This window comes from Bipolaris oryzae (assembly GCF_000523455.1).
Source record: "Bipolaris oryzae ATCC 44560 unplaced genomic scaffold scaffold_94, whole genome shotgun sequence".
Classification (NCBI taxonomy): Eukaryota; Fungi; Ascomycota; class Dothideomycetes; order Pleosporales; family Pleosporaceae; genus Bipolaris; species Bipolaris oryzae.
In genome coordinates, this window is record NW_006911370.1 from 1 (window position 1) to 21,279 (window position 21,279).

Below are 21,279 nucleotides of genomic sequence, written 5' to 3' on the forward strand. Positions count from 1 at the left end.
AGCTATTTAATACCTTAGCCGTGCTAACTAAGCATACACTTAGCCTATCTAGGTAAAACTTCTATATCTTAGCTTTAAAATAAGCTAACCCGATTAGGAATAGCTCTAGTATTTAGTAAGTTATACTAGTTTAAAAACTAGAACTTTTAAGAACATATTTTTTTCATGTCACCCCTCTGTACATTAATACCAGCCTGCTTGCATGCCAGTCGAATCATAGCCTCGTGCGCATATCCGTTGGGCTGTGTGATACCCTGGGTCTTGCCATCCGAGTTTGCTACTGCTGATCTGATGACGGCTCGGATTGGGTTTCCATCTCGAATAGCAGCATCTAGGGGCTTAATGAACACTGCGGTAAATGCTTCACCACGTGCATATCCGTCCGCATCAGCAGAGAAGGTCTTGCAAGAACCGTTGGGCGACAGAATCCCCTTCTCAGTCATCTGCTGGGTCATGCCAGGTGCCAGAATTAGATTGCTGCCAGCTATAATCGCGCCCTCGCAGATTCCTCTTTGGATCGCGGCAAACGCCTCAGCGAGGCCTGTCAGTGCTGATGAACAAGCAGTGCGGATAGTCATGCTGTACAATGTTAGTCGCTCAGTACTTGTGAAATCGGAATGGTGGGGCAAACCTTGGTCCAGTCAATCCAAACTCATAAGAGATACGGTTCGCAAGCATCCAATCTTGGTAACCATCAATCTTATTCGCACCGTGCCAGAGCGGGTCTCGGTTCATCATCTCTCCCCAGTCCTCGCACATGTTTCCGAAGTAACAACCAATCTTTTTGCCCTAGAGTTAATGTTAGCAGGAGTGAGCAGATTCCCAAAAATTGCGAAAGCGCTTACCCTAAAGTTGGCTTCTCCAGCGTCCTCTAGTGCCTCCGTAACCACTTCCAATAGGTGTCGTTGCTGAGGGTCAGAAAACTCGACATCGGAACGGCTCATGGAAAACCGACTGGTATCCAAGGCACCGAGTTTGACACTTTCGTCAAGGAAGTATCCATATTCAGTGGCTACAGTTGTAGGCCGCTTTGTGGTTTCGTGATAGGCTGACACGTTATAACGTGTCATTGGAACTCGGACTCTGCCGTCCCCTTTGTTGACGAGGAACTGCCAGAATTCCTGAGGAGTGTGATTTCCTCCAGGGAGTCGGAGACCCATACCGCAGATTGCGACGGGAATGACATTATTGTTAGCGTCATCCACGTGCAAACCATTGATACCGTTCTCGTGCGAACCACCATTAACATGGCCGTTGGTGCCGTTGGCACCGTTAGCATGGCCATTAGTACCATTAGCATGGCCATTAGTACCATTAGCATGGCCATTAGCATGGCCATTGGTGTGAGAGGCACCGTTGCCATTGGTGACGTTCGTTCCGTTTGTGATCGACATTTTTGCTGCTAGATAAAGATTCTTGTCGGAAAGATGTCACGAGATTCCCTGTGGATGACTTCTGGGGAGAGATTGTTTGCTGAAGAAGCTGGGTGATGATTGCGAGTTGCCTTGCTCCTAATCCAAGGGACTTTGCATTCTAATTATCCTCCTACAACTACTCGACATCTTCGGGCCATGAAGCCATGAGAGCAACATCGGTTGTCGGAGTGAACGCCAACGGAACTGAGCAAGCAGCATTCTCCCCGGTTGCTGAATCTCGGATTCTAGACCTCATACGAGACTCTTTCGGTCCTTGGTAGCAAACATTATTTGCACTCCGAATCACGATCCAGGCATACCGACCGGTGCATACGCAGCCGGGCTTGAGTGTGGTCAAACCTGGACGAAACATCAAGCGGTTCGCCCCGAAGGGGCTCATTGTCTGCCACCCCCGGTTGAATGGAATGAGCTGCAACACGCGCTTGGCTGACCGTGGTAGGGGTTGCGGCTAAGCAAAAAACCCACCCCGATGCATCACGCCAAGAGCCCGTGTATCACGTGATTGGCTTGGCCCATGTGAAGAATATCCGTCAGTCTAGAAAGTTCTTACTTTCAAAAAAAAAGCCTTTCCCTGCATCAGTCTTCTGCCAAGATATCGGAGTTCCCACTACATCCAGATATGGCGCTCACATGAGATTCTGCTGATTTCTATGTGTTTGTTCAATATGTGACACAAAAGTGTTTCGCAGAGCCGGCCGACACTTCACTGAGATTTTGCGGCTCTCGGACACGGTAGAGAATTTCGGCATCGACCATATTTCGAACTCGTTTGGTGCCCGAGAGGGATCGTCCCGGATTCAGGGTCTCAGGCACACCTTTCGCGCCCACCATCGGCCGTGGGGTCTATAGGAACTTTCCGTTAATCCTGAGTAGGCAGGCCGTGAAACGGGCAGAAACCCCTCTATCCCTAAATAGTAAATACCTTTCCATCTGCCTGAACATATGGCAATATATAAACATGAATGTGCATCCCAATAACACCCAATGATCACCACACAGAATCCTGCCACTCTTTGCGAAGAACTTGGCTACTTTCACGTCAAGGACATCGTTCACCAGATCCTTTTTCAACTTCGACAGCTCAATATCCTACTTCCTCGCCAAGATGGTAGCCAAGACCGCTGAGGGCACGAAAGATCTCGGGGCCCAATGGAGAGAAGAATGGGCTGCTGCGCAGAAAGTCAAGGCGCCGAGCTTGAAAAACAGCTCGGTATTCTACCGCAACATTGAGGAGGAGCTCGACCTCCCCCGAAAGCAGGGTCTTTCGTTCCCAATCCATCTCCCTAGTCATACTGTTGATTTCTCCACTTGCGATGTTCTCGGGATGACCCATACCGGCGCACTGAGGGAAGAGTTCCTCAAAGAACTTGACGCGAACCCAAACTTCTACATGGGCGCAGGTGGCTCGCGACTGTTGGACGGAACTACAACGTACCAAGATAACTTCGAGAAGGAGCTGGCAGAGCTCATGGGCATTGAGTCGGCGCTGGTCGTTCACTCTGGATACACCGCCAACCAGGCCATCTTCTCGACCGTCCCGAGATCTGGCGACGTGATTGTCTACGACGAGCTGATGCATGCTACTGCTCTTTCTGGCATGAAAATCGCTTTGGCGTTAGATCAAAGACCCTTCCGCCACAACAATGTGGACCACTTTATTGAAGTCATGGAAGGCGTCAAAGAATCGAACCCTCTGGTCAAGGCCGGCAAGCGATGTGTCATCGTCGGTGTCGAGAGCTACTACAGTATGGATGGCGACATCTGCCCCCTCAAAGAGCTCATCGAAGCCGCCAAGGATATTTTCCCTCATGGCAACGCCCAATTCATCGTTGATGAGGCCCACAGCTTCGGTGTTTGCGGCCCTGAAGGAACTGGCTTTGTTAGAGAACAGGGTCTCACCGATGAAGTTGCCGTCACCATGGTCACATTCACCAAGGCTCTTGGCGGATGTGGTGGTAAGTACACACGAGATCCTAACTCAATGAGTGATACTGACATCTTCCCAAGCGGCCATCTTGTCCAACAATACGATTCGCTCGCTCCTCACTACTCAAGCTAAGATGTTCATTTGCTCCGTCGCACCTCCATTCACTCTGGTAGCGTCATGCCGTGCCGGCATTCGACTCATGCGATCCCAAAAGTTCCAAGAGGTAAAGTGCACACGGCCATCATTGTCTCATAGTCTGTTCAACTAACCTCCTTCAGGCTCGCGAGTATCTCCATGATCTCACTGTGTTCTACTTGGACACACTGACCTCGCATCCTGTTTACAAGAAGGCCAACAAGAAGGGTTTGGTCGACCTGCCAGTTCACGAGGATGGTGCCTGGCATGAAGTACCAATCACCCACATTGTGCCTCTCTGGATTCGTCGCAACAAGGCCGCGCTTTACCTTGCCTTCCACCTCACCAGAGATGGCTTCAACGGGTGCAACATTATGTTCCCCATTGTTCCCAAGGGTGAGGACCGCGTGCGCCTGTTCATTCATGCACACAATACAAAGGAGGAAGTCAAGGCGTTGATCGACTCCATCGCCGCCTGGCTCCAAGAAATGATGGACATTGAAGCCAGTGGTGACAAGAACAAGCTTCCGAGCGCAGCACGTCTTGCGTTTGAACTCCTCGAAAAGGACAAGGAAGCTATTGAAAACGGCAAGGAGGCTACTGAGAACACGAAACCGGTGAGCAAGGACAACAGCGGTGCGAAGAACCTTATGAACGGTATTAGTTCCTTCAAGAACAGTGGGTTGGTCAATGGTTTGAAATTTGGGGAGTTACCTACGCGCATGTTCTAGAACGGGTGTTTTATATTACATAGTTTAGATCCAGCTCACTGCAGTTTTGGTATTTAAGAGTAAAGATTTTCCTTCAAACTATTTGTTGTGCACTCCTTTTTTCATCTCTGTGATTCCTTGCTTTCTGAGATGAACTTGAACATACTGAGTCACTCGACTTCCTCTATGAAATACTTCTTCCATATAGCATGGATTTCAGTAAATTAATAATTTCCTTCCGGGGAAAGATCACTAGAATCAACATTCTGGAGTTGTCAGGACCTATCCAAAGCTAGCTATGCGGGATGAGAGCTTTGGCTATTCAATCAAAATCACTTAATCCGATCTGCAAAATTACGCAATCATTACTCGATTCCAACTACCCTGGAAGAGTGGCTAACAATGCATTTTCCACTCTAAATACTCCCAAACGCACGTATCTTACTTTTAAACAATAACGCAGATAAGCGTTTTCTCTTTGAATCTCTTTCTCCTCCCCCATCATAAAGAACACGCACTATGAAATATCCACATCTCTCAATGAGGAAACCCTTCTCTTTACCTGTAGTCCTCACACTTGATAAGGATTTTTTCTGTTGCAATGCCGACTAGCCTTTTTTAACTTTTACTTCATATAACTATTGCGATTTTCAATAACCCTATATCTCTACACCTCTTTGGATAACCAAAATACAACTTAACAAAACTATTTAACATGATCTTCTTATTAATTGATTCATGATGGTTATGAATAGGAAGGGAGAATGGTTTTCAGATGCTGAAGTGCTCTAGTGATACTATCTTCAAGCCGCGATTAAAACTTCTAATGCGAAACATGTAAGAATCAAAGGCCAATTAGGTCTTGCTATTTTTACCACACTTTTGGTGGTCGCTTCAAAGGGAGTGGCATGAAAATCCTGGCCGATGAACGTAATGAGAGACCAGATTTGCAGACAGACTGATGTCGAAATAAAAGAAAAAACACGTTTGGTGACTTTTTCAAACAACTCTTAGGCTTAAGACAACGCATTGATGCAATAAATTCATAAAACATCTATATAGTTGCATATATGAGAGTATGCAGTCCTCAGTATATAAATAAGCTACCACCTAAGGGGTGGAGCCTTCCCGGTCTAGGGTTGCTCAGCAGTACATAGATTAAATCTCCCATGTACTCCAACGGATCAATCTTGCCAACCACTTTCCAATAGCAATGCCATTCAATCTCATTAAACAACCTCTTCTTTACACACGAGCAGCCTCTTCTCTAGGCCACAAACTAGTGCGTTTTCCATCGTACCAGCACGTGTTTCTTACCTCTTAGGAGTCCACTTTTCTCCGTCAATCCATGGATCCAAAACCAGTCCGGCACTACCAGGGTTCTTATACCCAGCCTCGACCTGCTTCTCGTAACTGATCTGACGAAGCCTCTCAGTTTCTCTAGGTGTCATTCGTAGATATAGCTCCACGCCGATCATGTGAAGAAACAGGCAAATCCACAGCTAAACCAACAACTCGTCAGTCTAATCATGCTCATCTCAAGTACCACCACCAGTATCCCGGGATCAAAAACTCACCATCGTACTAAACGGCGCCACAGAACTCGCCCCAAACCGCTCCAAATGCACTGGATCCTTCCAAGCCGCAACCGCAACCCTCTTCCACCGATCCAGCGACCCATCCGACAAGATGCACTCCGGGTACGTCTCCCTCGGAAACTGCATTCCCAGATTCAAGTACAGAAAGTTAATCTCATCGCACGTCCATACGGCCCAGTAATTCCCAAACTTTGTAATGACATCCCTCGCCGCAAAATTAATTACGCGCGCCGTAATCGTCACAGCCATGTAAAACATGGTGCGCAGCATCCACGCGCGATGCTGCTCAATCTGCTTGCGGCGAATATTCCACCACCCCATGAAAATCCCGATTGTCGTTAGAATGCCCATGAGCGTCTCGACCGCATGGCTGTTGATCCGATTGCCGCCCTGCTTGTGCCTAATTACAACAAAAGCGGAAGCGTTGCTGATCAAGCATAGAAGCAAGACGACGTAGCCGTTGAGCCGGTGGAACAGCATCCATTTGTGGCGGATGATGGGGGTGAATTGGAAGGTCATGAGGATGCCGGCAGGCAGGATGGCGGCGAGGTGGATCAGCATGCCGTAGCGGTAGGAGCCGCTGTGGAAGTAGTACCAGTACCCGGGGACGAGGGCGAAGTTGCGTTTGAAGTAGCCGTCGTAGTCGAGGTCGGCGAGGCGGGAGAGGGAGAAGCCGAGCATGCCGCCTGCGAAGATTACCCCTGGGGTGGAATTTGTTAGGTTTATGATGGAGATGTAAGGGGGAGGGGGTTAGAGGGGGAAGACTTACATAGTGGAAAGTTGTATCCCTTGTTGAATCCGAAGAAACGATATACCTTTCGATATGCAATTGCATATTTATTGGTAGTCTCTTTGCTCTCAGATGCCGAGCTGGTCTCACTGGGGTTCTGGGCGTCTTCCTCTTTGGTCATGGCGACGGAAAGGGAAAAGTGAAAAAGGGGGGGCTTGAAGGTACAAGAACCTGAGGGTTGACAGTGAAACAAACAGGTGTTTGAGTGAAGGATTCCGTTTACTTTCAAAGTCAAAAGAAATACCTTAAGCATCGCTGGAGCTGATATACTACATGGCAAGATGGTCATAGCACGAGAAACTTTCCGCTTCACTACCCGTAGCCGCTCTGGCCGTGTCTGCGTGACATTGTAGCCCGCCGATTTCCGACGCTGAGTTAGTAATGTTCAAAGTATCACTCCATCGGAGACTTGGGGGGTTCGCTCGAGCCAAGGTTTTGTTCGTGTGGAGATGGTGGGTGCAGCAGTGGGAGGCCATGGTCCACGGGATCCGACTACTCTGCCCGAATGACCCCCGCCCCGACGAGGTTCGTGCATTAATTTATTTGAAACTTAAATCTTTTAGGAGTGAGGCAACTGCAAATTTTGTGCGTCGGCATGCTCCGATTGCTGTTGCGGCACCCGTTGCCGCTCTGTATGCATCCCAAGAAATGCCAAGACCCCGATGGTGGTCGGTGTAACCTAGGACCAGGACCTCCTATTGGCATGTGTTCACGAACTAAGTAGTCCTTCACCGTCTTAGTTTTGTATTAGCAATCCATGAAGACTATCGGTGTTTCTGAGATTTGTTGGTGGGGAGAGTGCAAAATTTAGGGCTGCTTTCCAGCGGCCATTGCTTTGTTTGCTGGCATGTTTATCAAAGAACTTCAACAAGGATCAAAGAGTTCGTAATGGATACAAGTTGAAGGTATTGATAGTTTCCTAGGTCACAGAAAAATTGGACAACGTAGCTCATTTGGACGTCGAAGTGATTAAATACTTGAGTTTGACGTCTTCAAGAATAGATAGGAGTCCTTACGTGATACACTTGGTAAAAAGGCCTAATTCTATCATCATTTGATGTCGGTATATTGCTTGAGTTTTATCTTGTGTTCCACTAAGTTGTGGTGTTTAAAGTGATGTGGATACGCTAGGGGGGTTCGGGATGTGCAGCAGTCAAATAGGAGAAATTTCAAGAAAGCTTCATAAGCACGAAATTTCTAGAGACCTTCGATTTAGCAATGGGGAAAGTATAGTAAGTTTCTGCCATGATAGTAAAGGCAGGGAAACCCCCTCTTTCTTGTATAGTGATGTGCCGCTGTGAGATGCTACTAAGATTCAAAGGCCCTTATTTTGCAAAGTTCTAGTCCAGACGAGCATATGCTGAATCAGAGAGTGTTTAGCTTCAATCTGAATTATCTCCATTCATTTACATACTCCTGATTATAGCTTTTATCGCATGTCTCCAAAGTGCTGTATGCCGTAAGTGGCAGTTATTATTGCATCGAAATGCTGTGAAAACCGCTTACAAAACCCCAAGCTAACGTGTAGAACATACCAAACGATCGTTTTAGTACGGAGCAAAAGGTGTGAAACTGTGCCCTTTCACCCACCAACTTCCTTAACTCCATTTTCATGTGAGCCTCGTCCCCCAAATCGAATTGCCAATGCATCACTTTAAATAGTCTCAAGCCATGGCTGCGACTTGGCCACCGCCCACCTTGCGGAACTATAGTTATATCAGGAAACTGAGCTAGATTCAATATCAACAGAGCATACTTACACCAAGGGTGGGTGAGAGAAGAACCAAGAGACCACTGGCAACCATGGTCATGATGTAAACATTGCTCATTACGTCGGTAATGGCGTTTGCAAGCCGAAGTTGTACATCTGTGGAGAAGCTCTTCCACTCGGCGCTGCTCGAGCCGGCAAGAATGACACGCGGGTTGCCAGTAGAGTCGGATGGTAGGTACGGAACGATGGCCTGGCGACCCACGTTCTGGAATACGTTGCCGCAGAGAGCGGGGAAAAGGGTAATTCCAATACACTGCATGAGGCTGACGACACCAATGGAGTTGAATACATCCTTGGGCTCGACAACGTCCGAGATACAACCAAAGGCGGCAATCATGTAGCAACCTCCGCCAATACCCAGCACAACGCTGTATCCGTAAATTGCTGAGGTGCTTGTGCTAACTTCGACCGTGTACATGAGTGCACCTCCAACAACGGCCAGAAGGGAACCAACGAGGAACCAAGGCATGTAGTAGCCCCACCTCGACATGAAGAAACCATTCATAATGGCCGTGAAGGAGACCATGAAGACGAAAGGAAGGAGTTTGACAGCAGCGTTGACGGGAGACTCGCCCTTGGCAAACTGGAAGAAGAGCGGGATGTAGTAGATGGGGATGTATACAGCCGCAGCAGCAGCGAAAGTGGCGTACTGCAGAATGCCCAGCTTGAAGTTGCGGAGTAGGTGGCTAGGGTAGAGTCGGTTTTCCACATCGATGAAGGGGTGGAACCTGTGGGTCAGGTAGAAAACGATTGCGAGAACGCCGACAAAAACCCAGAGGATGATCATGCTGTAAGAATCCCATTCGAAAAGGGTTCCTCCATAGGTGATGGCCATGAAGAAGGAGACGCACCAGCCTGTCCATACAAGTAGTCCAAGCCAGTCAACCTGGCCCAGCCTCTCTTTGGCGGACTTGCCCTTTGCGAAATCGATGGACGGCAAGATAAAGACCAGAACAGGTCCGGCCAGTGCGAAGATCAAGAGGTTGATGTAAAATCCCCATCGCCATCCGAGACTACTTTCAGCAAATCCTCCACCGACCTGTGTGTATGAGATCAGTCATGCGCATACGATTTAATAGGAGTGAAGGGGAAAGTACTTACTATTGGGCCCAGGGCAGTTCCAATTCCCCAAGTTGGCGAGATGAGAGAAATGTAAAGAGGGCGCTCCTTGGTCGTAGTCACGACGCTGAAGAAAGTTAAGGAGCCGACGTAGATGCCGCAGCCGCCAATACCAGCAATCATGCGCCCAACGATGAGAGAGTTCATGCTTGGAGCGGCAGCGGAAATGGCACTGCCGACCTCAAAGCAGACGACGTAACCGAAGTAGAGCCATTTAATGTCGAAAGCTCCATACATCTTGGACTGAATGAGGGCAAAAGCAGTGGCTGGGAGGGCGTAGGCGGTGGCAAGCCATGGGTACTTTTCAAATTCTCCGAGAGATGCAATGACGTTGGGCTGTATGTCTGCCACGACGGTAGTATCGAGAGCGAAGAGGAAGACGCAGGAGAGAACGGCTGCGACAGTCATGACCCACTTGACACCATGGATCGTACGCTCGTACTCTGGTCCTCCGTCGTCTGTGGACTCGATTGCCTCTGGCGGCTTCTCATTGAGGGCCGGGCTCTGAGAGCGTCTTAATTGTGTGTCGTTCATTTGAGCGCCGTTGTCAAGCGAACGTTTTGGCGACGGCGATGTATCGGGAGTAGAGGAGGAAGCGTATTTTTCCGACGATGCTGACATGGTGAAGGTGAGTTGTTGTCTTTCACTTGACTGAGTGTAGTGTCTTGGCGGATGTGCTATTAGGGACAACTACTGCCCGCCGCTACACAAACAGCCTTGTATGTGAAGTCGTTTGTCGTGCTTGCTATTCGCGCGTTTGTTCCGTAGGTGGAGTGGAGTGTCGGCAAGGTGCACAGTTTGCAGGTCGTAGAAGAAGATTGGCGACACAAGGTACAATGGAGTTTTGGGTGCTATAATCAAGTTCGATGGTGTAACCGGGAAGGAAATGGCTTTTGTATGTTGTTTGCAACTAACAGGCACGGCCCAGTGGATGCTTATGAAATAACATGATTGAGGTTACACGACGGTTGCGTGCCAAGATATGCAACTGGGTGACCATTGGCAGAAACAAAGGGGGATTGCCTCGAAAACAATATACATAAAAGGATGAAAAGGCAGTCAAGAAATGTCAGCCAACAGGGCGAGCACAACAGCCTTGGCTAGAAGATTCGAGCTCAAGAACAAGTGCGGCACAGATGTCGAGATTAGGCAGCCAAGAGAAGTCGAGCGCGATGCCCATGGTGAATTGGTGGATAGTATGCATCGATGCATTTCTCGAATGGGGGATTCAAGAGAATTCATTATTCAGCAACGTCCGACAACGAGAGGCCATAAGACGACACCCCTGCCACGCTAATGCAGCCGGCTGACCTTTTCTCGCTTATAGGCATCACGTGATAGTCTGGCCGCTCGGCAGCTATCTGATTGGTTCCACTGTCTTTCTCTGACAGGTCACAGACTTTACACTTTCAATCTCCTGAGACGCTAATCATGCAACTGGCTGACCTTCTATACCAAAACCACGTCATTGTACTACCTTTCTCCCAAAATCTAAGGCCCCGCTCGCGATCCATCAATATACTGTAGGAAACGGCATCTTGGCGTTTTCGCTTCACGTGCAGCCCCGACAACGCAACCCCATCGGCCCCCGAGCGCGCTGCCTCCCTCTTCGGTCTGTTTTGGTCTCCGCCTCCAGGAAACATCGTCTTTTCGCACCGAGAAGTAGATGATGCCTGCTTGAAGAGCATTGCGATAGAATACAGCATGTCGAGATTACTTATATTTAACGCGCGGGGCTACGGCAGTGTCTTCATCACAAGAAACAACAAAAACCATCGCACACTTTCAACCTGCCTATCGTGACGAGTAATTTCATAGAATTTTCTCATTGATTTCATTTCTCCGAAGCATCTCAGGATTTCACCTCCCTAATCATACAAAATGTCAACCTCACTGGCTGCCTCCTCCCTGCTCTCCGTCAAGAAGTGGGTTGTGGTTGGTGAGTAGCAGAAGAAATGAACATGACTGAAGAATCCTTTCCCTGACTGATATACGCAACCAGTAACTGGTGGAGGCACTGGAATCGGATTGAGTACGACCACCTCACGCAAAGCGCTGCTACCCTATCGGCGAGGCTTCACCTGCACAGCGCAGCGCCCTCCCATGAATCGGAGTCATTTGCCCACTAACTTATGTGACAAGTGTACGCAAAAGCCTTGGCCACCAATGGAGCCAAAGTTTACATCACCGGAAGACGTCAAGAAGTCCTGGAAAAAAGTGCCAGCATCCACGGATCTGCAGACGAGATTAGCGCTGCTGGGGGTCAAATTATTCCCCTTGTCATGGATGTAACCAACAAGGATAGCATCAAGCATGCTGTGCAACACGTCCAAGAAGCCCACGGCTATGTTAATCTGTAAGATTCTTTTTCACTTATTGAATGCATATTCACAGGAGTAGTTTGGCTCCTCATTAGTTGATTGCCGCTAGAAACAAGCTGATCCTACGACTAGGCTTGTGAATAATGCTGGTGTATGGACTACAAAGCCCGAGGCAGGGCCTGAGGACGGACCTGAGAAATTCGGTAGCTCCATGTTCGACCAGTCTATTGATCTTTGGCAACAAGGTATGTTGTCGCAATAACTCCAGTATGACTAAACATGTGCTGCACAATGCTAAACATCTCGCCAAAGCCTTCCTCGTCAACGCTACCTCCATCTACTTCGTAACAGCAGCTTTTCTACCTCTACTAGCCAAATCCATCACCAGCCCCACTAAAAAGATAGGAAGTGTAATCAACACTACCTCCAACAGCGGCCAACTTAGGATGTAAGTTCTCACCATGCATTCATCAATCACCAAGATAAATACTAAAACCTCCAAAGGTCCGAGGCCTCCCAACTAGCCTACAACGTACGTTTCCCCCTCGAATTCCCACTTCTCCACCCCCCTTCTTCATCACTAACCCCACACCCAGGTCAGCAAAGCTGCCGCCGTCCACATGACCCGCCAACTCGCCTTTGATTTCAGCCACGAAAACATCAAGATTCGCGTCAACGGCATCGCACCTGGTACATTTCACTCCCCCCCCCTCTCCCAGACCTACATACATATATCCAGGGCGAAAAAAGAGAAAACATCTAACAAACATGCACCAGGCTGGTTCCCCTCCGAAATGACCACCGGCGGCTCTGACGACAAAAACGAGAGCACCGCCCAAGAAGACTCGGCGTTCCAGCAAGAAATGAAGAACGTCAATGCGCGCGTGCCTCCTGGTCGCATGGGCAAGGCGGAGGATTTGGCTAGTGTACGTTCTTACTCCCCCCTCAAAGTTTGCTCATATCCATCTTTGCTGACGGCGGCTTGGGATAATAGGGTCTTCTCACGCTCGCTACCAACGACTATATCTGGGGTGTAAATCTTGTGGTTGACGGGGGCATTTTGCAAAGTGTTGCGGGCAATATCTAATTTTTTCTTCTACCCTACGGAATTGTATCGTGCGAGGGTTTTGCTTTGGGGGGTGGAAATGGAGTTGATAGGTTGTTTCTTTGGAGGTTAATGCGATGGTTTTTTTTCTTCGAATGTTTTGAAGTAATGTGTATGACTTGGTTTGCTGAATGGTGTGAGGGGGTCGTGCGGATTCGCTTAGGATATTGCGATGTGAATTGGATGCAGTGAGTATTCAGCACACTCTCGCGAGCTATGGGGGAAAGCCTTTGTTCAGAACCATAGTGTTATTGCAGCTTCGTGTCACTACCACATTGCCATCATAGAAAGAATGAGGCATGTGGGGCGGGCACGTCACGTGCGGACATCGGGGTAAATGTCCTCGGACTTTTATTATGTGGGGAAGCTACACATCGTACATATCAAGATGTCGTGCATTTCGCACGGACAACCACACAGCAGGCATTCTGTGACGTATGACATTAGATTACCTGAGAAATTGAAGAAAATGTTTATTTGATTATACTACTACATCACGCAGCAGCACTATTCTCCGCCAATACCCCATTACTCGATTTAATCTCATCCATGCCCTTTCCCTGAGCTTTCTGTTTACTTTTAAAGTACTGCGTAAAATCGTGTCGAACACTGTGAATGCTTTCTGCAAGACTCTTGCCCCAGACGGGGTCGTCTGAGACCTTTTCGCACATCTTCCAGAACTCGTTTCGCTTCTCTGCGTGCGCGGGGTCCCAGAGGCGGTGGAAGTTTTCGCGCGACATGGGGTCGATCATTTCGCGCCAGATCTTAATGCGGATTTCCGAGTAGAGGTCGAGGATGGAGTCGTCGAGTTCGTCGAGGTGGATGCCGGTGAAGCAGTCGTAGAGGGAGCCGACGTCGGCGAAGCCGCCGGTTAGGCCTAGGCCGCCGCTGAGGAAGAATTGATTAATTTTTTGTCCAAGCAATAGTGATTAGGGAAGCTTACAAGGGATTACATAAGTGGGCTGCGTCAGCGACTAATAGGATTCTGCCAACTCGGAAGCTGGGGGCACATCTTTGCTGGAGCTTGTACGGGCTCATGCTAACGAGTTTGTACTCATTGGGCTTTGGATGTCCAACTAGAATCTGCTCAAAGCGGATGAGCTGGCGCTTGACCAATTCGTCTTTTGAAAGGCCATCCGTGTCGCCGTACGTCACTCGCCAAAGACCATCTTCTGTGATTTTGGCGGCCATGTACCAATCAGTCGGGTGGACCACGAAATTTGAGTCCCACCAGCCGTGACGCTCGTCAAAGGGGAGGTAGACCTAGGAAATTAGTGACACATTTCTCCGCACATCGACGGAAGACGTACATTGGTGGCGATAATCTGTGCTGGCAGCGTCTCTCCTGGGTATTCTTTCCCGAATAGTGCAGTGCGCACACCACTTGAAGCACCATCCGCACCAACGAGGTAATCGCCAGAGATCTTCTTCTTTTCCCCCTCGGTCGTCTCTATCACTGCTGTTGCGCTCTTCTCATCTTGCTCCACGCCTACAAGCTTATGGCCCCATAGAATCTCGGTATTGGGATAGCTTTCGAAATGCTTGACGAGTAGCGGGCCAAGTCTATCCAGCGGCAAAACAACCATGGCATACTTTGAATCTTCTGGTTCGCGGCCCATACCGCCTAGAAAGGTCCCATCCGGCTCACGCCAACATACACCTTTGGGCGTGAATCCTCTTGCACGGACATCATCGATAATACCGGCACGATGGAAATCATACACCGCAGATGGGGCGTAATGGGCGGCCCGGGGATTACCGTTGATCTGAGTATCAGCATCGAGGATAGTAACTTTGATGCCGAGGTTTTTCGCTAGTAGTATACCTAGCAAGAGACCAGAAGGGCCGGCGCCCACAATAATGACCTAATACGAGTCATTTCTAAATCCATAGAGCGTAAAGGGACGGCAGAACTTACGTGGTTAAGTTTCGGCATGGTGGTGATTTGATACTTGTTACTGCAAGAGCTGCAGGAACATATGTTAGAAAACGTGCATATTTTAATTACACATCCCTCATGGTGGGGCAAGCAATTCCCCACGCCCCAGCCCTCTCCATGACTTTCTCCTCGATGTCCCAGTCGTATCGCGGTGCGGGGAAGATCTGAACAGGGCCCCACACACGGGCATACGGCAGCGGCGCATCGTGCATCCGGGTTGCCCAAGGTCACGTGATCTTGTGAGTCAGGAAGGGACGGCTAGTGGGTCTTGGTGGAGTCAAGAGACAGGATCAGACATGACGTAAGATAGTCACATGATACTGTCTTACATAACGTAAGCACAGGCCTTTTCGTCAAAAAAAAAACCGCGCGTCACTGTTCGCTGCTATGACTTGGAAATGCGCCCAACCTCTGACGGTCTTGGACTGTCGTTGCTATTCCAAGAACATGTGACGAATGTGTTGACGAAAGATAGCGCCAACGCGTACGACTGATGAGACGTCAACACCCACAACCATAGTGGAGACTGACCCAGAGACTTAGCAGTCAGCGACCGCACCGTCACAAGCCAACACCATCACCGCTCATCTTATCACGCCCCCATGACGAGTCGTATCGTCTCTTTCAGCATGTGGTGATTGTCATCATCATCGGAGGCAACCCGAAACATCCGCTCAGATCTCCTCGCGTGTGTTGAAATGGTTGGGATACGCAGGGGCTCCCGGCGCCGCCTCGCACAAACAAGCTTTACCGGCCCTTCTAGGGTTTTCAGCCTCTTGTTTGCCACCCTCCGATAGCACCATCAACAGCTCGGCGCCAAAGAACTAATCGTGCAGAGTTCTCCATCCGCCCTCAACATAATCCTGCTCTTCTTATTGTTGTCGCCGCCCTGGACTCAGGATAAACAGCAGTGCGGCTCCGCACGTTCTCGATCGATGAGACGGCACTGCCGCTCCACTGATGTTCTCTTACGGCGCTTTAAAGCCCGCTCCCACGCTGCCCCTAGATTTGTAACCATTGGGCGAAAGAGTACAGCCAGGCTTGGGCAGACCCAGTTATACCCACTCTCTCCTTATCTCGGTTTTCCTCATTAGACCTTTCCCAAGCTTTGGCACAATGAGTCCACTTTTCTGCTACCACCCTTGAAATGCATGCATGAAAATCCTGGCCATTGCGGTATCTGCGCTCCGTCCGGTGTCGTCAGTCAAGAGACATTTATCAAACATTGTGCAATCCTATGCTAGGCACAGTTGTTCCTCTTCCAACTGCTCATAGTAAATTGTCGTCAAATGATCTACTAGATTACTTTTCACTCTGCAGATCCGCCAAGAAGATACTCAAAGTACCCTTTTTCACCGACAGAGTCATCGTCATTTCCGGACCTCGCGTCGGTTTCCCCCTAAAATAAATCCGACGCCAGTGCTGTCCGCTCCCGCTGCAGTATTCTCAGGGATCTTGGCCTTTGCTTGTTATGTGGTTTTGGTGCCTGTCGACATCTTAGTGCTGGTGCTCCCGAAGTGCAAGGTCCCCTGTAGCGCTGGCTCCACCTAACTTTTGTCATGTTGCTGAGCCCAACACCGAACATTCTGGCCACTGTGTTTCGACAAGAAAAATTGGGTCTGTCCGCCACTACACAACTTGAGAAGTTTCTAACTTGTCAGCTTGACGTTCGTACGCTTGCCGGACGCCCCCGCGCTAGCGGCTCTTATCAATCCCACACACCTTTGAAGGGGTACTTTCCCAGTCACACACTGCCATGATATCCCAGTCCTGCATTTATTTTTCTCATTGATCATTACCCGGCATATCCCTAGTATACCAAGTCCAAGCGACGGTACCTGCCTGCTAAGCTATTCACTGATACCCGCACGCACTATTCATTGGAGATCCACCGCTAAGTGCGTGAACGGTTCTGGACCACAGATTGGCTTTTGAGAATCGCCGAAAATACATCTTATGCGCACAAATCAATATGTGCAACGTTATCTGCGCCTAATAACGGAACTCGGCGCGTTACAGATTACTGCGAGTCGAGTGGTCCGTCCTGAAGTGCCCAACTAGTCTCACAGCAGTGCCCAAACCATACAAAACACCATGAACCCCTTTCACGATGCTGGCCCCTCTCGCCAGAACCACCCCGAATCAGAAGAACAAATGTCTGCCACGCCTGGCAGGAAGCGTGTAGGCTGGAGCTCAGAACCCTCTGCTAGTCGCTCAGTCCAATCGCCCGAAGACACTGGCTCTGCGGGGCACAATACGCCTCTCGAACGCTCAGATGTATCACATGACGACCTCCAAAAGATCCGGGCTTCGCTACGACTAGCCCTTGGAAACGAAAACCTTCCTGAGGAAGTCATTCAGGAACCTGTTACATCAAAGGATGTACAGAGGCCTCGTCCAGCTATACGGAAACCTGGCCCTCGAACACCTCCACCAGAGTTCTACCTCAATGACCAGCCCAATCCCTTTGACGAGAATGTCCCATCCAGGCAGCCCTCAATAGGGCAAGACCTCAAAGAGCGGTCTGGCCTTGCAGCACAACGCCGTGCAGCAAGACTATCCAAGTCGGTCGGTACATACTCTGCTCCTGCATCACGACGTAACTCCAACGAGCTCGCCTCACCATCGGTTGAGCTCCAGAGCATGTCACAGCAGCATGAGTCAGTGGGAGAAACAACCGATGATGATGAGGACGATCCTCGTTTCATGAAGCGTGCTTCCATGATCCTTCGACAACATACCATTCGAGAAGCCAACAACCAGCCTCCACTGATCCCAGAAGACCTCTACCACGACGTCAAAACTCCACTTCAATCCGGTCAGGTCACACCGGATGCGCTGGAAGTCGAAGACGAGCGTGTGGTTCGACCCACCAAATACCGCACAGGAGTGCTTGGTACCTTGATGAAGATGTCAAGCAACGCCGGAGCCCCTCCAGCTCGCAAGAACACTCTTCACCGAAGTCTCAGTACCGGCACATTCAGCGGCGCGTCGACTGCAGCCAACTCCCCGAGCCCCTCACCGCCTGTCTCCGGATATTCAACTCCACGTGGAGGTCGCTCTTGGTTCCGAAATCATCATCAAAATCAATCAGTTGCGTCCGTCTCTCAGTTGGTTGGAGCATCGGCGCACAGCTTTGCCACCCCTGCGCAGAAAGAGCTCGGCCAGGAGTTGGATGAACAATACAAGAAGACCCGCCCTGGCATGGGAAAACGGTCCAAATCGGACGATTCCATATTGCCGTTCAAGAGGAACAGGAGAAAGGAAGAAGAGATCAGGATCAAGATCCATCTTGCTGGTACCTTGGCGCGCCAGAACTATCTTCGCAAGCTTTGCAAGGCACTTATGATGTATGGTGCGCCTACACATCGTCTGGAAGAGTACCTGAGCATGTCTGCTCGTGTCTTGGAGATTGAGGCACAGTTCTTGTACATGCCGGGCTGCATGATCATCGCCTTTGATGACTCCTCGGTCCACACTAGTGAAGTCAAGCTTGTTCGTACCAGTCAGGGTGTCGACCTGGGCAAGCTTCGCGACGTGCATGAAATCTACAAAGATGTCGTTCACGACCGTATCAATGTCGAAGAAGCTATACCACGTCTTGATGCCATCATAAATCGCAAGGCCAAGTTCAACAAGTGGCTTAGGGTACTGCTGTATGGGTTGGCATCCGCCACCGTCGGGCCGTTTGCCTTCCAGGCTCGGTTCATCGATCTTCCCTTTTGCTTCCTGCTTGGTTGCATCATTGGATGGTTGCAACTAGTCGTCGCCCCAGGCAATGATCTTATTAGCAACGTCTTCGAAATCGGCGCATCAGTCATCACCAGTTTCGCGGCACGGGCTCTTGGGTCCATCCGTCACGATGGCAAAGAGATCTTTTGCTTCAGTGCCATGGCGCAGTCCAGTATTGCCCTTATCCTACCTGGTTTCATGGTTCTCTGTGCCTCGCTCGAGTTGCAGAGTAAGCACATTGTCGCTGGCTCAGTTCGCATGGTCTACGCAATCATCTACTCCCTCTTTTTGGGATTCGGCATCACGATCGGTACCGTCTTGTACGGAATGATGGACAAGAACGCAACCTCGCGCACAACATGCCACGACCCAATGTCGACAAACTTCTACTATCTTTTCGTTCCCGCATTCGCGATCTGCCTTCAGATTGTCAACCAGGCCAAGTACAAGCAGATGCCTTCGATGACCGTCATTGCGTTTATTGGATGGATAGTCAACTTCCAGAGCTCCAAGTACTTCAAGAACAACGCCCAAGTCAGCAACACCCTGGGCGCTCTTGCCATCGGTATTGCCGCCAATGTGCATGCTCGTTTTGGTCGTCACATTGAGAACTGGTGCCTTGATACGTGGGAGATCAAGATGCGGCCTCACTTTGTGAAGTTCCGCAAGATGTATCTCAGGAAGAGCCACGGACCGCTTCGCACCCACAAGGTGGAGCGATCAACTTACGACCATACACACACCAGCAGCGGCCACACTTCAAGGGCTAGTTCCATCAGCGAGTTCACGCCTCACACCCGCAAGATTGGCTACGGGTTGGCCGCTGCTGCAATGTTGCCCGCCATCTTTGTTCAAGTCCCCTCTGGTCTCAGTGTTCAAGGGTCGCTTGTATCTGGCCTGATATCCGCTGATCAAATCGTGCGCAACAGTACTGGCAACGCTACGACAATCAGCGGTGCCGATGTTGGCATGGGCAGTTCCATCAACTCCATCGCACTCGACGTCGGTTTCTCAGTCGTGCAAATTGCCATTGGTATCACCGTTGGCCTTTTCCTTGCCGCGCTCATTGTGTACCCTCTTGGCAAGAGGCGGTCGGGTCTGTTCAGTTTCTAGAGTAGTTGTTTTGGGTTGGAGAGCTTATTTGAAACATATATCTGTCTACGGTAGCCATAGTAGAGGCTTATTCTACCACTTTGTTTAAAAAGCAAGCGAGTCATGCATTTACATGGGGTTTGGAGTTTCTTTTCTTGTTGCCAACTTACGATGCAACGAACGATCTATAGAATTAGATAACACGACTCAACACACATTTTTCGACTACACACGATGCATGCATCCCTTCTGCACAAAATCTTCGTGCTCACCGCACTTTTCTCTTCCTCCAAGTCTGCGCTTTTGCCACTCTGACGATGACATCACCAGGCATGTCTTGGCATTTTGCAACAAAGGATAGACTTCCGAATTGGGGCTAGCAAATCCTGCGGCTTTCGCGCAAACGCATTCTGCCTCTGTTGAGAATTTCCGTGTCTCCACCACGAACTTATGCAACAGCGGGATGGGAATGTACGAGATATGCGTATGCCGACGTGTCACATGTGGGACGCTCCGCAATCCCGCTTGCAACGAGTCAGTGTCGTATGGGGATGAGCAGCGGATTGCCGTTTCTCATGTTAGCGCGAAGCGATCATCGTGTATAGCTTGTTGTAGGAAAACGCGCATAGCACAGACTGGAAATGAGGATATAAGTGTACAGAATCGCTTGTGCATATCGAATGCATTACAAGAGTTTCTCCAAAAATGCAAAGGCAGAGAAAAAGGTAGCTTGACCATCAATGCCATGCCTTCATACTCTTGGCCATGTAGCTGAATAATATCGATTACCAAGCTCGCTGTCCACGCATCCCGAACTCACCACCATGACTCTCGAGCATATCATCACAAACCCCAGAATCTATCTATAAAAACCAGCATAGAACTATGACATCAACCCCTCCCCTCAACACATTCCAAAACCTCCCATTCCACCCACAACCAAAATGTCAATAACCCAACTCCTAACCTTGACCCTCCCACCCACCACCCCGAACTCCACCCTCCTCACCCTCAAACAGTCCAAACCCCCACAAAACTACTCCCTAGGCACCCACATCCACCCCCCAACAACCCTCCAACTAACCTCCTCCCACCCGGACATCAACGCCGCAACCTCCTCCCTCACACCCACGACCCCTTATCTATCTACCATCTTCTCCACCCTCGGCCAGCCCCAAAAAACGCACCACGTAGCTTTTTCCAATGGCACCCCGAATTTCAGCGAAAAAGGCGCAATGGCTTCCCCGCTCGTCGAATTCGTGAAAGTACTCTTTCCGGTTGCGCGCGCGACGCCGGAGTTTCGCAGGGGTATTGAGCGGGATTTTAGGGTTTTTGACGAAAAGTGCGTGGCTGTTGCGCGGGGAAATGGGGGTGTGGCGTTTGGGTGGGGGGTTGACGAGGAAGAGGCGGACGAGGGTGAGATTGAGGGCGGGAAAGCGGTGGGGTTTTTTGTGGTGAGGGGGTGGGAGAGGATGGGGTGTTTTGAGGAATTGGTTGCTACGGATGAGTTCAAAGGGGCGATTGAGGGGTTGAAGGCGTGGGAGGTGCCGATGGAGATGTGGTTTGTGGAGAGGGAAGGATAGAATGGGAGATGATGGAACATA

The 21,279-nt window shown here is 49.7% G+C and overlaps 9 protein-coding genes across 9 annotated transcripts; 4 read left to right on the top strand and 5 right to left on the bottom strand.

Moving 5' to 3' along the window:
* Positions 1 to 146: 146 nt before the first annotated feature.
* COCMIDRAFT_6546 (uncharacterized protein) lies at positions 147 to 1,394 on the bottom strand (the record flags this gene model as incomplete). Its single annotated transcript, XM_007691200.1, has 3 exons — positions 147 to 579; positions 632 to 789; positions 846 to 1,394. 3 exons carry the CDS (start codon positions 1,392 to 1,394, stop codon positions 147 to 149), a joined length of 1,140 nt encoding a protein of 379 aa, XP_007689390.1.
* An 839-nt stretch (positions 1,395 to 2,233) lies between these two features.
* Positions 2,234 to 2,392, bottom strand: COCMIDRAFT_99160 (uncharacterized protein; the record flags this gene model as incomplete). The annotated part of the gene is made up of 1 exon (XM_007691216.1): positions 2,234 to 2,392. A coding segment is annotated over one exon (159 nt), but the record flags the coding sequence as incomplete, so codon positions are not given.
* Positions 2,393 to 2,541: 149 nt separating this feature from the next.
* On the top strand, positions 2,542 to 4,229 carry COCMIDRAFT_99215 (uncharacterized protein; the record flags this gene model as incomplete). The annotated part of the gene is made up of 3 exons (XM_007691217.1): positions 2,542 to 3,391; positions 3,444 to 3,586; positions 3,642 to 4,229. 3 exons carry the CDS (start codon positions 2,542 to 2,544, stop codon positions 4,227 to 4,229), a joined length of 1,581 nt encoding a protein of 526 aa, XP_007689407.1.
* A 1,292-nt stretch (positions 4,230 to 5,521) lies between these two features.
* Positions 5,522 to 6,487, bottom strand: COCMIDRAFT_99186 (uncharacterized protein; the record flags this gene model as incomplete). The annotated part of the gene is made up of 2 exons (XM_007691218.1): positions 5,522 to 5,710; positions 5,786 to 6,487. 2 exons carry the CDS (start codon positions 6,485 to 6,487, stop codon positions 5,522 to 5,524), a joined length of 891 nt encoding a protein of 296 aa, XP_007689408.1.
* A 1,773-nt stretch (positions 6,488 to 8,260) lies between these two features.
* COCMIDRAFT_99128 (uncharacterized protein) lies at positions 8,261 to 10,020 on the bottom strand (the record flags this gene model as incomplete). The annotated part of the gene is made up of 3 exons (XM_007691219.1): positions 8,261 to 8,302; positions 8,357 to 9,406; positions 9,469 to 10,020. The coding sequence occupies 3 exons, from the start codon at positions 10,018 to 10,020 to the stop codon at positions 8,261 to 8,263; spliced, it is 1,644 nt and encodes a 547-aa protein (XP_007689409.1).
* Positions 10,021 to 11,367: 1,347 nt separating this feature from the next.
* On the top strand, positions 11,368 to 12,894 carry COCMIDRAFT_99148 (uncharacterized protein; the record flags this gene model as incomplete). Its single annotated transcript, XM_007691220.1, has 9 exons — positions 11,368 to 11,425; positions 11,489 to 11,518; positions 11,629 to 11,842; positions 11,940 to 12,052; positions 12,120 to 12,255; positions 12,312 to 12,339; positions 12,404 to 12,497; positions 12,585 to 12,733; positions 12,802 to 12,894. 9 exons carry the CDS (start codon positions 11,368 to 11,370, stop codon positions 12,892 to 12,894), a joined length of 915 nt encoding a protein of 304 aa, XP_007689410.1.
* A 512-nt stretch (positions 12,895 to 13,406) lies between these two features.
* Positions 13,407 to 14,848, bottom strand: COCMIDRAFT_27529 (uncharacterized protein; the record flags this gene model as incomplete). The annotated part of the gene is made up of 4 exons (XM_007691205.1): positions 13,407 to 13,800; positions 13,856 to 14,175; positions 14,223 to 14,777; positions 14,831 to 14,848. 4 exons carry the CDS (start codon positions 14,846 to 14,848, stop codon positions 13,407 to 13,409), a joined length of 1,287 nt encoding a protein of 428 aa, XP_007689395.1.
* Positions 14,849 to 16,945: 2,097 nt separating this feature from the next.
* COCMIDRAFT_38035 (uncharacterized protein) lies at positions 16,946 to 19,696 on the top strand (the record flags this gene model as incomplete). The annotated part of the gene is made up of 1 exon (XM_007691210.1): positions 16,946 to 19,696. One exon carries the CDS (start codon positions 16,946 to 16,948, stop codon positions 19,694 to 19,696), a length of 2,751 nt encoding a protein of 916 aa, XP_007689400.1.
* A 923-nt stretch (positions 19,697 to 20,619) lies between these two features.
* On the top strand, positions 20,620 to 21,258 carry COCMIDRAFT_6553 (uncharacterized protein; the record flags this gene model as incomplete). The annotated part of the gene is made up of 1 exon (XM_007691201.1): positions 20,620 to 21,258. One exon carries the CDS (start codon positions 20,620 to 20,622, stop codon positions 21,256 to 21,258), a length of 639 nt encoding a protein of 212 aa, XP_007689391.1.
* Between the last annotated feature and the right edge of the window lie 21 nt (positions 21,259 to 21,279).